This window comes from Rhinolophus sinicus, linkage group LG04, assembly GCF_036562045.2.
Source record: "Rhinolophus sinicus isolate RSC01 linkage group LG04, ASM3656204v1, whole genome shotgun sequence".
Classification (NCBI taxonomy): domain Eukaryota; kingdom Metazoa; phylum Chordata; class Mammalia; order Chiroptera; family Rhinolophidae; genus Rhinolophus; species Rhinolophus sinicus.
Window position 1 is genome coordinate 159046936 of NC_133754.1, and position 15795 is coordinate 159062730.

General features: G+C 42.4%; 1 protein-coding gene across 4 annotated transcripts; it reads left to right on the forward strand.

Moving 5' to 3' along the window:
* The first annotated feature begins 1523 nt into the window (after positions 1 to 1523).
* On the forward strand, positions 1524 to 15409 carry TRMT10B (tRNA methyltransferase 10B). Of its 4 annotated transcripts, none has more exons than XM_019729145.2 (9): positions 1524 to 1678; positions 5203 to 5405; positions 5835 to 5943; positions 6559 to 6683; positions 8304 to 8456; positions 9790 to 9868; positions 10579 to 10646; positions 14226 to 14349; positions 14904 to 15409. In XM_019729145.2, the coding sequence occupies exons 2-9, from the start codon at positions 5220 to 5222 to the stop codon at positions 15008 to 15010; spliced, it is 951 nt and encodes a 316-aa protein (XP_019584704.1). In that variant the 5' UTR covers positions 1524 to 1678; positions 5203 to 5219; the 3' UTR covers positions 15011 to 15409. The 4 variants fall into 4 exon arrangements, with proteins under 4 accessions (XP_019584704.1, XP_074186835.1, XP_019584707.1 ...); XM_074330734.1 differs by having other exon boundaries at positions 14933 to 15409; XM_019729146.2 differs by lacking the exon at positions 1524 to 1678 and adding an exon at positions 1723 to 2061.
* The last annotated feature ends 386 nt before the right edge of the window (positions 15410 to 15795 follow it).

Here is a 15795-nt window from a genome sequence, read left to right on the forward strand (position 1 = left end):
GAAAAATCATTTATTATGTCAACAAATATTTACTGTTTAGTGGCACTGGGAATACAATCATCAATGTGATAAATGTAGTCCCCTCAGAAAAAAATTAAAATGACTGATGGGCGACAAAGAAAATGAAGAGTGCCAAGATGGGGATGGGATGAGCCAATCTTACCCAAGGTCAGTAAAGGCCTCTCTGAAGAAAGACTGTTTAAACTGAAGCCTAAAGGATAAGAAGGAGCCAGCCATGGAAAAAGTGAGAGGAAAGGGAACAGTATCTTATCCACAAAGGCTTTTGGTGTGTTTGAAGCATTTGAAGAAGGTAGGTGTGACTGGAACACAGTAAGCTGGTGGAAGAGTGACAGGTGAGGTTGGAGGGGCAGCCAGGAACCAGGTATGGAAGGCCTTGGGAAGGTGCAATTTTACATCCAAGTTCAATGGGAAGCCACTGAGGGGTTTGCAGTAGGGAAGACACATAAACATCTGGCAAATGGATGGGGGCTGGGTGGGGTTGGGGGAGCGGGCAATGAGACCAGCTAGCAGGCCTTTGCCATGGGGAAGTAGCCATGAGTTCATTCAAAAGTGAAGAAACACAAGAACAGTGGCAGACAGGGATGAAAGTATTCAGTATGGCTGAGTGCAAGGTGCAGGGACTGGTATGTATGGTGGGAGCCACTGAAGACCCTTTGAGTCACTGCAAGCCCTGCTGAGGGGAAAACTAAGGCCAACTTCTGAGCACAGAGACTGTTGGAGCTGGGTTTTAGAAATAGCCTTGTGGGGCAAAATGCTTAGTTTTAGCATTTAAAAATAACTCCAGTAGCAAATAAAGAATCCACTGGAGCATGATTTGGGGTCCTGGTGCGAGGTGCTGAAGGAGCTGTGGAAAGAAAGTCCAGAGGGGGCAACTGGGGGGGCCAAGGAGGGATCCAACAGGCTGTGGTTTCCTGGGGGGGTGTATTTCCGGCTCATTCATGGTAGGGTCTCTAGGAAAGGGTAGGGTCTCTCGGAAAGGGTGAGACCCCTAGAGCTGCAGGAATAAAAGGAAGAATGGCTGATAGTTTTTATCAAGACAAGGCTTGAGCAAGTCGCTTCAGGTCTGTGAGCCTCAGCTTCTCCGTGGATATGTGAGGAGAGATGGAGAAGGGCGCGTGGCCAGAGACTAAACTCACTCCTTACCTGCTCGAGCTGGGATAGCTCTGTTGTGAGCCTGGACAGCCAGGTACTGGTGAAGGGAAATGTGTGCTCAGGGAAGGGCTGTGTCAGCTCGCCGTCCCTGCGGCTTGTGGGGAAGCCCAGGGGAGGGCAAGGTCCCCAGACTGCGAGAAGAGGGGTGGTTCAAATCTGATTTCAGGCCAGTTTCGCAATGTCCAATCCTTGACAGCCATCAAAGCGCCTGGTCACCTGCAGCAGCCCTGGGGGGGGTCGGCAAGTGGCTGGGACTGTAATCCTCACCTAACAAGGCAACAAGCTCAGAGCCCCCACAAGCGCGGCAACACTTCCGCCGGGACGCTGCTCCCCAGGGCCAGGGTCGGGCTGGGAAGCCCAAGCCCCCGCTCCGGCCCCCGCACAGCGAGCCGCGGGGCGGAAACCTACAATACCCAGAATGCCACTCCGAGAGGGGCAGGAATCGGAAGTGAGGCCGGAGGCGGGGTCTGATGTGCGCCGCCGCTGCAGGAGGTGGCGGGATCAGGTACCCCCGGGGCTCGTTGCGGGGCGCGGGAGGGACTCGGGGGCTTTAGGCAGGCGCTGCCGCCGCATTCGCGGGCGGGGAACACGCTGGGGAGGCGGCGTCTAACAGGCGTGTGGCCTGGTGTCCCACACCTTCTTGCTGCTTTCCCTTCCTGCTCCCCTCGCGCTCGCAGCCTGGGCGTCAGGCGGGGCCCACAGGCGGGGTCCTGCCAGCCTGGGGTCTAGATGTTCCAGCGCTGAAGGTGCCTGAGGCGTGCAGCCAGCTTCGGGAGACTACAATTGAGAATGAGAAAATGAGAGAAGCGCGCAGAGACTGGTCCTGCACTTAGCGTCTAGGGATCTGCTCATCAAGTGGGATTTGGGTTAGAAAACTCAGAAATGGGGGTAGGTGAGAGATCTATTAATTAAGCAAGTAGTGAGCATTATCATGTACCAAGGCCTTTTCTAGGCGTAGAGGATGTAGTGAACACTTGCTTACGGTATAGGAATGGGGAAGTTCCAACAAAAAAATAAGTAAAATATGTGCCATGTTGGGTAGCGAAAATCTGAATGAAGTGAAAAAGGTAATCATGTAATTATCTAGGGGAAGAGCATTGGCGGTACAGAGAACAGCAAGTGCCAAGGCCCTGAGGTGGGAATACTCTTGGTATGTTTAAGGAACAGCAAGTGGAGCAGACAGTGCAGAGGACAACAGAAGGACGAGGTAGACATTAATGATCAGCATAGGCCATTGGAAGGATTTTGACTATTTACTGCAAGGGAAATGGAGAATACTGCGTGGTTCTGAGCAGAAGAGTGACATGATTGTCAATCATTTAGGATGCTTTTATTCTGTGAGGCTCAGTACTGAGTACTGGGGGTGTGCATGTGAATTCGTTATCCTCTGTTCCCTGGAAGGGTTTGTAATCTGGTGGGCAACCAGGCAGACCAGCTGTCATGCAAGGCTGAGTCTGATCATTGCAGCCCCGTGAAGACAGAATGAACATTTTCCCCAAATCCTCAGCATGGGCTGTTATGTCAGGTACTTGGTAACTGCTAAATGCTTAAGTAATTAATGGAGTAACCCCACTACCCAGCCCTGGACCTGTAATGGAGCCTCAGAAAACATTTTTTAATGAAGAAATGAAATGCTAAATCTGGTCATATATAACGTCTCACACAGATTGATAGATTACTGCTGCTTTGATGCCCAACTTCACCTTTGCTTTCTGAGGATCACTAGCTGGCAAGCTCTGAGTCAGTATTCACTGAGCTTCCATTCTGTACCAGGCCTTGTCCTGCCACTAAAGATACAAAGGTGGTAAAGATGTGGTCCCTGTCCTCATGAGTGCCCAGTCTGCTCTAGTACAGACTCTTCCGGTAGTGGTTGGAGTTGCCTTCATTTGCTTTTCATGATCTCTGTATCCCAAGTTCCTGGTCTGAACAACATTCTCAGGGACTATAAGAATTTGGAGAGGTCGGAGATCCAAGGAGTGGAACAGGAAGGAAGAGAATGGGGGGGGTGGGGGTAAAATCAGTTAATTCAAAAAACAGTTATTCAACCACTACTGTTTGCAAGTTTCTATGAACTGTTCAATGTTTAGGTAAATGTAGGTACATGGTCCCTCCTGAAAAGGAATTCAGTTCAATAGGAGAGAAAAAATGAGCACTGACCTCCCAAATTTTTAAACAGCAATGGAAAGCTCTACAGCCCCTCTTGCTACTCCAACTTCTAATCCAGATTTCTCCAATGAAACATCTACATTCATTGCCTCCCAGTCATTCCCCAAAAGGGCCTGACCCAGAGGCGGAGCTCAATGAATATTTATTGACTGAATGAATGGACAGACACAAATAAGAATACACAATGCTGTAGAGTTCAGAGGAGGAAGAGGTCACTTTGCACATTGGCTGTTAACAAACTAGCATTCATTTAACAAATTTATGTTTCCTCTAATAAAATGAGGTTGTTACGCATTGGACCAGCTTACCTTAAAGTTTTCATTTGTTCTTTTTGGAATGTCTAAATGCAGAAAAATGCAGATGACACTGATAGTTGACATAACAAAGTTCAGTCATCTAAAGGAACTATCTTAACAGGTCTGGATACCTTTTGTTAAAAACGGTATTTATATTCAACATCGCTGTTCATATGTGAACAGGGCAACACTTTTGAAATGTTTAAGCATAACTTGGCATTTTCCTCATTTCTGTAGAAATGTTATGTACACTATTAAATTTCGTGTATGCCATAAACTCATAGTGCCACAGTTAGTGGTATAAATAAATATGTTAACATTTGTACTGACTATTAAAGAAAAGATTTCTAAGTGAAAGTAAACTTTAGCCCAGTCAAGAAAATGAACACAAATTTCAAATCTTAAAATCTTTGCATTTTACTGTAAGTAGGTTATACCTCAGAAAGAAATTTAAAGGTCAAAATAACTGACAGAAAAATAAAAAATAAAAGGGTTTAATTTAAGTGATTTGAATTCGAGTGTTTGATAGGGAGTCAGTAAAATTCAAACTTGATGAATCAAGAAGTAATGGTGCCAGTTATAAAAAAAAAGTCACAAGGGTGTAAAGTACAGCATAGGGAATATAGTCAGTAATATTGTAATAACTATGTATCATGCCGGGTGGGTACTAGACTCATCAGGGTGATCACTTCCTAAGTTATGTAAATGTCTAATCACTATGTTGTACACCTGAAACGAATATAATGTTGTCTGTCAACTATAATTGGAAAAATTTTTTAATAATTCTTTTTTTTAATTAAAAAAAAAAGTAATGGTGTAAACCAGAATAACTAAAGACACCTGGTTAAGGGTTCCCACTAGATGTGGAAGGGGTCAGAGTGAGGGTCATAACTTTTCATTATAAATAGGTCTTTTCACCATATGCATGGATCATATTACATAGATTTGCTTTTTCAAAGCTGTGCTTTTCCTAAAATGGTGGTAGGGCACTAGACTCAGGAGCAGCCGTGAGCAATGGTTAGACCATTCTTTGTCTGTGATACTTAATTGTAGACTGGAGCATTTTATACTCATACCTTTCTCAAGGATTTTGAACGCCACTTTGAAATGGTGACATTTGTTAAGTGTGTTACAACAATGGTGCTCTATATTTTTCTACCTCAGCACTTCTGAGAGAAGGGCTGATGACTGGCTTTCTGCTGCAGTGATGCTTAACTGAGTTGCGGGCAGGAATATATAGTTTGGAAAAACAAATTCTGATACCTCACCAGCAACCTGGAAGAATTCCTGGTTGGTTTTTGGCCACTCTTTACCGTATTTTTTGGCTAGCTATTCATCCTCCAAGGATATTTCTAGTATAGGACTTTACATACAATAGGTGCTCAATAAATATTTGCTACTGGAATGGTTTTGAAAATAAACAAAGTAAGGGAGGTGGCTTTTGCGGTTCTGTCCCACCCTTAATTTATGCATGCATTTCAAAGCACACCATAAATGACTTGGTTTCCTGTGTCACAATTAGGTAATGTCTCACGTAATTGTGCCTTTTTCTAATCTGGGTGAAAAGGCCAGAGGACTAAGCACATGGACTGGAAATTGGAAGGGAGTGCTCGGGAAACAGAGTCAGACGTGCTGCAGGAGCAAGAAGTAATCCTCGAGGACACAGGTGAAGATGGCCTCTCTGACAGCTTCCGGCTTCTGCAGATTGATGTGGAATGTGAGCATCAGGAGGGAGAGACCCTGCCCACAGGCGCTGCAGTGTGGTGCTCGGTGAGTGCTGCGAGTGGCCATGGGCTCTGAGATGATGGGATGCCCCAGAGACCCCTATTCAGAATCGGGTAACAAAAAGACTGGGAATGACTTTGGTGTATTCCTAGGGTTGAATATCCTGCTAACTGGTGTAAGTCTTCAGTTCCATTTGAGTCATAGGGAAAGTAAATACAGTTCAATAGGAATTTTTGATATACCTCAGAAGGGTCAGGAAACCTAAACTGCTTTAGGTTGACATGTCACACTTCTTTTCTGGGGCTCTGCTGTCTCTAAACACAATCTAGTCTACTTTTGTTTCTAAGACTAATACCGTTTTTCTCTCCTAACTTTATATCTGATTTAAAAAAGTAAGTAACTGTTTCTAATATTCATTTTCCTTTTTGGTGCTTATGAAGTTCTCAAACAATTTTGTTTTCTGGATAACCTAAGAAAAATGTCCAAAGAAAACAGAGACACTGGGAAAAAATAGTTGCAGCAAAGAAGAGCAAAAGAAAGCAAGAGAAAGAAAGAAGAAAAGCCAATCGTGTAGAAAATTCAGGTAACAATAAATCAGATTGCTGGTATAATTACATTTATTTCTTAGCAAACTGGTAGCTGCATGTTCCTAGGAGACTAGGAATATTGTTTTTAAGTAAAAACAAACATCGGGGAGGTAGAGCTTATTGTCCTATTTTGTTGGGAATCAAAGTATCAAAGAAAACAAAATTGAAGTCTGCCTTTCAAATATAAGCTATCTAGTGTATTTATGTGTCAGAAGTAGAAGGAATTATACCAACAACTAACGTTTATTCAGTGCTACGTGCTAGGTTCAGTGCTGAGAATCTTACGTGGATTACCCTAAGAAATAGGTCCTTTTATTATCCTCATTTTGTAGGTGAAGAAACTGAGGCTCAGAGAAATTAAATAACCTGGTTAAGGTGATACTGGTAATAAACGAACATAGTGCACTTAGATTTAGACCCAGCAGTGCGCTCCAGAGCCCACGCGCCTCACCACTCTGCTGCACCTAACCTGCCTGATGAATGGATACCTTGCACGAGTTTCAAGTTTTTCTTCACATGCAACTAGTATTCACCTGGCTGGGGAGATTTGTTTCTTACTGAATATTATTCCTCTGTTTTCCCACTTCTGTTTTCTGATATTTCTACTCTAGGCATCTGCCCCCAGCACAGCAAACGCTTTCTGAGATCCTTAACCAAGGAGAAACTTTTGGAAGCCAAACACTCGGGACCAAGACTCTGTATCGATTTGAGTATGACCCACCACATGTCTAAGAAGGTAGAACATCCGCTAAGCTCCAAATTCCTACTCACATGAGGGAGGCCCAGAAGGGAGCAGCTTTCATGAAGAGCGTGACCAGCTCTAGCTTCTGTGATTCTGTAGTAAACCAGCCAAAGTGTTTAGTTTCCTGGACACGGCTAAGTTCCAAGATGGCTGTTGTAAAGAAACAGGAAGAGACTAGATATCCTCTGGTTTAGTTTGGAAATTTTTACCTTATCTTCTGTTTTGAGATCAACCCTTTGCCTTTGTGTTCATGGTATCCCCAGTCTAGATGGAGCCTTTCGAGTTCAATTCTCCAGAGACGAAATCTTTGGCCTTCTGCTGGGGAGAGAAATATTTGCCTTGTTGCTTGTTGTGGGGAGATTCCCTGTGGGAGGTCTTCTTGAAATGTATTTTAGTGGTCTCCCATTCACCCTATTGGTGAAGGAGGGATTTCCATCCTGGGGTCCTAGGGGTGGCTGAACACATGACACCTGACACTGGACAGGTAAGATTGATAGTCACATATACTCAGCCTGGGGGAGGATGACATTGCCTGCTATGCAGGCCCACATGAAGTTGCACTCAGGAACAGAATGAACAACCAGGGGCTGTGGGAGACAGGCGTTGTAGTATCAAGAGGATGGGGTGCCCCTGCTTCCTGCAGGAAGATGTGATTGGTTTGTTGGAATAATTCAGTGGATTGGCATAAAATTAAAGCCCACTGCCCAAGGATAAACAGGAACTACACGTGGTCCCTTTGAATGAGAGGATTGTTTAGCTAGGGGACCTTATCTATGGGAACAGAATTGGGAGAGGAATTTGTAGTTAGGCCATTCAAGCCTCTCTCAGTTTCACCAGACGTCAAGGCAGCACACAATATTGAGCCTTAATTTTTGGCCTCACACTGCAAAACAAATCTTTCCGTTTTTCAAGATCCCTGTTGTATGTGCTAGTGTTTGCATGTTTTTCAGAGAAATTAGGAAAACTGAAGCTCTGCAGTTTTTACACAGTACCTCTACCTATAGCCCTCTGAAAAGGTCACCAAGAATTTCCTACTGTTTATATTGAGATATCAGCTTAAAGCAAACTCAAAGCCTTTTTTTTCTCTACTGAACCAAATTAGACCAGATTGTGAAACTACCTTTCTATTAGGGTAAGGACTCTGAATCAGGATGGAAAGTTAAAATTGCCAATCCTATTACAACTCCTGGAGTTAGGGAGAAGGTGCCAAGCTTATCTGGTGGTATATAAAAGTGTCTGCATAGTAATTAACTTCTTTTTAATAAATTGTAAACATCATGTGGTAAGATTTTAGATGAAAGCTAAAAGCACAATTTCACATATCATGTTAGATATATAATGGCAGGTCCACAAGGAGGGAGAATCCTCAGTTTTCCCACTAACTCACTGTTTCTGGGCTAGTATCATTCATTACCTTACCTTTCATCTATAAGGTGTAATGCCATGGGGTGTAACACGCACTCACGTGCTTGTACTCACTACTGCAGTAAAAGGGGTCGTTCTGTTCATGAGATTTTCCAGAATCGCTCTCAGTGAGCTCAGTACCATTTGTTGCTAATGAATGTAGAAAGAAAGGGCATGTTTCCACCCTAAGTCATCCTTATGTCTTTGAAGGAATTAAGTAGATTGGCTGGACAGATCCGAAGGTTGTATGGTTCAAATAAAAAAGCAGACAGGCCATTTTGGATCTGCCTCGCTGGATTCGCAACAGACAGTCCCCTGTATGAAGAGTGTTTGAGGATAAATGATGGATTTTCTAGTTACCTGGTAAGCCTCATGTTGCATATTATTTGAATTGTTCTCTAAAGAGTAGACTTTTTACTTTTTCATATTTTGATGTAAAAACATATATATATACCAGGGGTGCCAAAAAAATGTATACAAGTGGACACTTTGGTCAATGTTGCTCAAGCAGTAGTTCGCCGTAATCAGAAGTGTCTAGACAATGATAGTAGCCACTTTGAGCACCTCTTGTAATTGCAGGAGTCAAACATGACTTGTATTCATCTTTTGTTATTGGTATATATTGAGTATTACAATTTTAATAGTTTTCCTTTCTTAACGTGCGTATACTTTTTTTGGTACCCTCTGTATATATAAATTATGTTTTCACTATTACAATCTTAAAAAAATAAAACTTCTCATCAGTTCTTATACTTAAAATTTTTTATCCTTCCACTGTATTGGCAAATAAATATTACCGGTACCTAGGACTGTATTTTGTATCCTGTATATTATATGCTAGACTGTATACTCCAGTCAATGCCATAACTCCTTTCTTATTCTCAGCAATACAGAATACAAAACATGAGTTTTGGAGGAAGAGAAAGAATCCTTGTGGAAGTAATGTGGATTTAAGATGAGTTTTAGAGGGTACTAAGTTACTTTCCAACTCTTTCCTTCAGATCTCATAAATGTAGTGATTGCTATATAGGCAAGAATCCAGATCAGTTCCTAAGAAATGCCACTAAAAATGTCCTTGTCTCTGCATTATGTAGCTGAGTGTGGGCAGTGTGGCCTTTCCTGGGGAGGTCCACGGAGGCAATGAGTGTGAAAAGTGCCCTGCAGTGCTGCCCAGTTGGTCATGGTTCCCGTTTCTGTCTTAACAGTCCTTCCTGTGCAACAGCCATTTCCAGCCTTACTTTTCTCTTTGTTTCACGATTCCTGTGTGTGAGCCAGACAGACCCACTGTCAGGGTCACATAGTCCCTTTGTTTTCCTGTCTTCATGCCTTTCTTAGGTGATTCCCTCCACTTTGAGTGCTTCTGCCTTTTGTACGTGTCAATCTTACCTCCTTCAGAAACCCAGTTCCAGCATTCCCTTCACTAGAAGGTATTGTCACTCCCTCATCATTGGAGACATGCTCCCTGTAGATCTGTTAGGTCCTCCCCACTTCCTGTCTCATCTTGTAGGGTTGAATGTCTGTGCCTTTCTACTTCCCCATCTCCAGTCAAGCACTTTCTGAGAACAGGTTGTCAGACATGTATCCCCTCGATGCACTAGAGCCATGCCTGGTAGAAATTAGGTGTCGGTAACTAGTTGCTGCACTGTGGACTGTTAACCTACTGTACACTACATTGGATTATTTGCATTTTTTTCAGCTAGATGTAACAGAAGAAGACTGCTTTAGTTTATTTCCCCTGGAAACCCTTGTGTACCTGACTCCTGACTCAGAACATGGTATGTATTTTACTGCATGGATTCATGTAACACATTGTGCCTAGCCCTTTGTTTTATTATTCCCTGCAGCAGAATTTGTTAAAGCCACCTAAGGAGTATCACCCCCTCACCAAGAAAAAGGGAATGTGCATGAATTGCACACCTCTTATGGACAGATACCTCCCTGGATGCCTTGTCCTATTTTGTGTGCACAGCTGCACAGATGTAGTGTCTCCCTCCACAGCGGGACCTGTGAGCTACCTGGAACCTTCCCGGTTTCCCTGGTCAGCTCCCCACACTGACCATTCTTGGATCAATGTTAGATATATATACTTCTTTTTTTCTTTTTTCAGAAAAGTATCTTTCACATAATTTTCAAATTTATTGGTATTAATTTTCATATTCTCTTCTAATTATTTCACATTCCTGTGTAATTTTAATTTTCTTTCTGCATCCTAATATTGATTGGAGTCTACTACCCTTTTTCATGATTAGATTTGCCAAAGGTTTATCTGTTTACTTGGTCTTTTCAGAGAACTAGCAAATTTACCTTTTTGGTTTCGATTTCATTAAATTTCTACTTTTATCATTCTTCCCTTTTACTTTCTTTGGATTTAGAAATTATAAAACAGATTTGAACTAATAGAAAAAAAAGAAATCTTAAAAAAACAAAAAACATAAAAATAAAAATAAAACAGATTTGATCTCAGTGGCCTTCATTTTTTCACTAGCTCTTGAAGATGTTGATCTGAACAAAGTTTACATCCTTGGTGGACTTGTGGATGAAAGCATTCAGAAAGTAAGTGTACATTTTAGGACTGAAAACTATTTCGAAAAGTGCTTAACTTTTTAGATGCAACCTGCCCGGTTATAATCTTACCCAAAAGGCCTAAAAACTCAGAGGGAATAGGAAGTCGGAGCCTGTTCTGCCTGCGTTCGCCCTCACACTGGGCCCTCCCTCGATCCTTATAGAGCCCTGACCTGACAGAATCCAGTCAGGTGTTGGGGAATTACATCAGTAGCCATTGCTGAACTCCTTTCTTCTCGCCTCTCTTCGTTTCTGGAAGGAGAACTCTGATCTTGACCAAGGAAGCATTGACTCAGCATTCTTACCAGCTGTTTGTTCGTGGTGAGAGAGTCGTTTTGCTCCTTCTTAGTCCATCTTCCCTGCTGACATGTCTTATAAGCTCAGCATCCATAGTACTCTCCAGATTTCTTTTGTTGAATTAGAATTTTATTGGAATAATTGCGGAGTTTTTCAGTATCCTATCATATAAGTATTTGTTGATCATTTTACTGGTTTGTATTTACTAATGAACATTGACTAGATAATAAAAATGAGGTAATAGTTAAAATGTATAACACGGTATACAGTGAGAAATAAGTCTCCCTCCCATCCTTGATCCACAGTGTCCCCCACTTGAGGCAACCACTGTTTTCTTGTGTATCCCTCTTGATATACTCTATGATCACACAAGTATCTGTTTATGATTATATCTATATATGTTTTTCATATATGTGACTGTATTTTATATATATTTTCATATATGTATGAGATACACATATTTAACACAGATGACATTTAACTGAATTGCATTTCTTCTAAAAAGGTCAGTGTTTCATGACTCCATAGTGATAATCTAAAACAAATGGCAGGGGATATTCTTAAGAATGCCAGGTAATAAATGAGAAATGCAGAATAGAATTTAAAAATCATTATTTTGTCACTCCTGGGGTAATCCTTGATTCAGGGAATTGAACAAAAGGCTATTGGGGAATCGACTCTCCACATGGTCTCAAAGTACCACCCCACAGATTACAAAGGCAAAAATGTACCATTGCAGTGAAGTGATCTGAAGGTCACCATCTTAACCAAATGACCAAACTTAGAATCACCCGTAGTGACATTAGATGCCTCCTGAGGTGATGGAATCTCACCTGTGAAGCATTCTTACTAGAAAATGTTTACATTTAATCAAGAGGAAACATATCCAGGATGTGAGGCATTCTGTAAGACACCTGGACCAGACTTTCAAAAACGTCAATGTAATGAAAACTAAGATAGTCAGGGAGGTTTAGATTAAAATATTAAAAAGACATAACAGCTAAATGCTGTCTCTCACAGTGGAGTGACAGCTCCTTTTTTGAGGCAGAAAAGTCCAGAGGGTCAGAGAGCAGCGTATCATCTGTAGATGTACAGTTTTGACACATTATTCTCTTTGATTTCTCCACCAACATTTAAACTGAAAAACAGCTGGCACAAAGATTTGTCAGATGTACACTCGTAGGACTTTTGAGTTGTTTCTGGAGAATTTGACTTCTTCACAGGAATATGCTAAGAACAACGTTTCCTCAAGAGGAGTCATTTTATCTTTACATGTTCGGAGAACAGAAACTAGACTGTAAGCTCCTCCAGAGCAGCATCCTACTAATTTTGAATTCAAAGTGATTGTAAAGGAATAAACTTAAAAAAAAAAAAAAAACCCATCTCATATATGCAAAGAGTGTTATCCTTCAAAGAAGTTCTCTGAGTAGTTGTACCCTTATACCATCTGAATTACATCACTTAAAACATTTTTGGAAGTTCTCTCTTGGAATTGTGTTTCACGTGAGCCTGAGAGGGAGGTAATCCAGGTATCAGAACAAAGAAGGTGCTAGGTCTGCTTCACGCTATTCCAGTTGGTTAGACCATACTCATGGTGGCCAGTCAATCACGGGACTGGAAATGAAAGGACATGGATAAGCTAGAACAAGTTCAGAAGAGGTTGACCTGAATGATGAAGGGACTCAAAACTGAATCATACTCAAGGAATGGAGACTGTGAGTCTGGAGATGGGAGGATGCATAGTGGCATGATCACAGCCTTCAAATACCTGAATGGCTGCCTTGTAGAAGGGCATTTGACTTGCTTGGTGTGGCCCTGGGGTGATAGAACTAGGACAATGAGTGGAAGTCTCAGATAAAACAGAAAGTTTGGCTCAATATCAAGAATTTCTTACTTTAGGTATCATCAATCCCCAGGATGCATGAACTCCGTCACAAGGGTTGTCCATTTAAAGCCAGAGAACACTTGGTAGAGAGGTCATAGAGGATAGACAAACATGCGTGATGAGTGGTAGAAGTGGAATTCTTCATTATTGAGGCCCCGAGTATGTTAATTATCCCAGTAATCTAAACCTTTCTCTTTAAACCTGAAATTGCAAATAGGTAGAGCTTCTTACAAGGTAGCAAATATAAATTCATGACTCAAGGACATCAGTTACTGTACTCTGACCCTAAATGGCCTCAGATTGTTGGACTTTTTGAGCTGTCACCCCTTTCTGCAGTTTTCAGAGCCCTTCCTTTTAATTAGGCAGTGTGCTTTCACACTTCAGTGTTGTCATGCTGCTAGTGTTGTTCCTGACCTAAATGTTGTACCTGACCTAAATCCTGTCTCCCTCGTCTCTCTAATTTGCTACCAATTGGCTCTGAGCTGAAAACTCCAGATATCCAGAACTGGGTTTCACTGAGTTAGGGCCAAGCTTGTTCTCCCAACTGCTTGGACTTTTGGATGCAAATTGTGTCTGTAGATATAACTCCTTTTACTTCTTTCCTTCTTGGTTGTAAGTAGTAGTGAGTGGAAGCTCGTGGATAAAGGACTCCCAAGTGAGGTGTTGCCACACAAGCCATTTCTTACTTGGAACAAACACTCTTCATGATTAGCAGGACTCTTAATTATCTGCAGTTTCTTCCTTTCTACCATAGGCTACTTGTTTTTAATACACTTATCATTAATTATGATTACAGGTGGCAATTGGAGTGGTGGTAAATGGGGATTCTTACAATTTGTTATGCATATTACAGTGATATCTTTGTGTATTATTTATTTTTTGAAGGGGAACAGGACTTTATTGGGGAACAGTGTGTACTTCTAGGACTTTTTTCCAAGTCAAGTTGTCCTTTCAATCTTAGTTGTGGAAGGTGCTGTTCAGCTTCAAGTTGTTGTCCTTTCAGTCTTAGTTGTGGAGGGCGCAGCTCAACTCCAGGTCCAGTTGCCATTACTAGTTGCAGGGGGCACAGCCCACCATCCCTTGCGGGAGTCGAACTAGCAACCTTGTGGTTGAGAGGAGGCACTCCAACTGAGCCATCCGGGAGCTCAGCGGCAGCTCAGCTCAAGGTGCCGTGTTCAATCTTAGTTGCAGGGGGCACTGCCCACCATCCCTTGCGGGACTTGAGAAGTTGAACTGGCAACCTTGTGATTGGAGAGCCCACTGGCCCATGTGGGAATCGAACCGGCAGCCTTCGGAGTTAGGAGCATGGAGCTCTAACCGCCTGAGCCACCGGGCCGGCCCCTTTGTGTATTAGTTTTAAAAGAAAAATATTTAACTGTGATTTGCAGAAGGTGACGTTTCAAAAGGCCCGAGAACATTCTGTCAAGACAGCCCGCTTACCAATCCAGGAATACATGGTCAGACGCAAGAATGGGAAAAACTATCATTCAGAGATATTGGCCATCAATCAAGGTACTGCTCACATGGCTCACGCTTAACATGTTAGCTCTGGTGCTGCTTCTTTGCATTGTGTTTAAGTATGAATGGCCCTTGAAGCAATCTGCCGTCACTGATGTGCTTGGATTTCACCACATGCACTTTGACATGTATTCTGGCCTCTCGGAGAATCTTCCTGATTCCCAACTGTTAAATATAGTTGAAATTGTTGCTTTGGCCTAGAATACCACCTTTAACCCATCATTGACCAGAGATTTCCTATTTGTTCCTTAGGATTCAGTTCAGTCATCTTGGCTTATCCCCTCCCCCTCCCAGACCATGTCAGGGCCCCCCCTTTGTGTTCCTGTTGCAGCAGTGTCCGTTCACAGGCCTGTATCCCTGTGTAGGCTGAGGTCCTTGGGAGCAAGCAGGGCCTGTCTCTTTGCCTGTCTCCCCAGGATCTATTACCATGTGTGGTGTGGAGTAGCTTTGTTGAATGAAATATCCCAGAATACCTTTTTTCTCATTAGTCATGTACTAGTTTTTTCCCAGTGTGTGGTCACTGTGTTTTCTGTTTATCCTTCTAACAGTATTTGATATCCTGTCCACTTACTTTGAGACTCAAAACTGGCCTGAAGCACTGAAGAAAGGAGTTTCTTCCAGAAAAGGCTACGTACTTCAGAACTCAGTGGAATGATGGGCAGCCTAAGATAGCAGCTGCAGGAGGCGAAGTTGCTGGAGGGGCCTTGACCAAAGAGCAGAGCAAACAGGGGCAATGGCACACATTTGCCTTCACTTGCCATCCTGGATCTTCACTAGAATATAGAGAACTAATAACAGGGACCACATTTTACGTATGCTCTTTTATATCTCCCATAGTGCCTGGCTCACAGGAAGTGCCCACATATATGTTACCTAAGTAAAAAAGTTTACATAACAAGGAATTAACCCTTAAAGTACATGGCTTTGGATGTGTTAATTCATTTTTTGTACATCTATTTGTAAAAAAACCTCTTTAAAGATAGGTTAAATAATTACTGCTTTATCAAGAGTTGTTCACTAAACTGGTATCATAAAGTTGTACGATTTTTCTCCACCCTCCTTTGATCATGATGATTTTCCCGAACTCAGTAATATGCTGTACATGTGCTTTGCAAAATCAGCTTGTCCTAACCTAGCCCTGCTTTGAGCTCCCATAGCACTTTGTTCCCACCTGTGGCTCCTACCCTGTCTCCCGAGTATGGGTGTGGAGGACTTCTCTCTTCCTAACTGTAGCCTCCTAACTGGGTAATTTGTGGGAGTATCTTTGTATCCTTCTGAGCCTTGTACAAACTAGATTTTCCAAATACATTTGTAACAGGTCAAATTGAAAAGCAAAAACACAGTACTGGTAAGTCTTAACTTGAAAATAGCCAGAAAATACACTGCATCAGACACAAGCATGTTAGAGAACCTCCCATTACACAAATCTCAGCGCTTCCT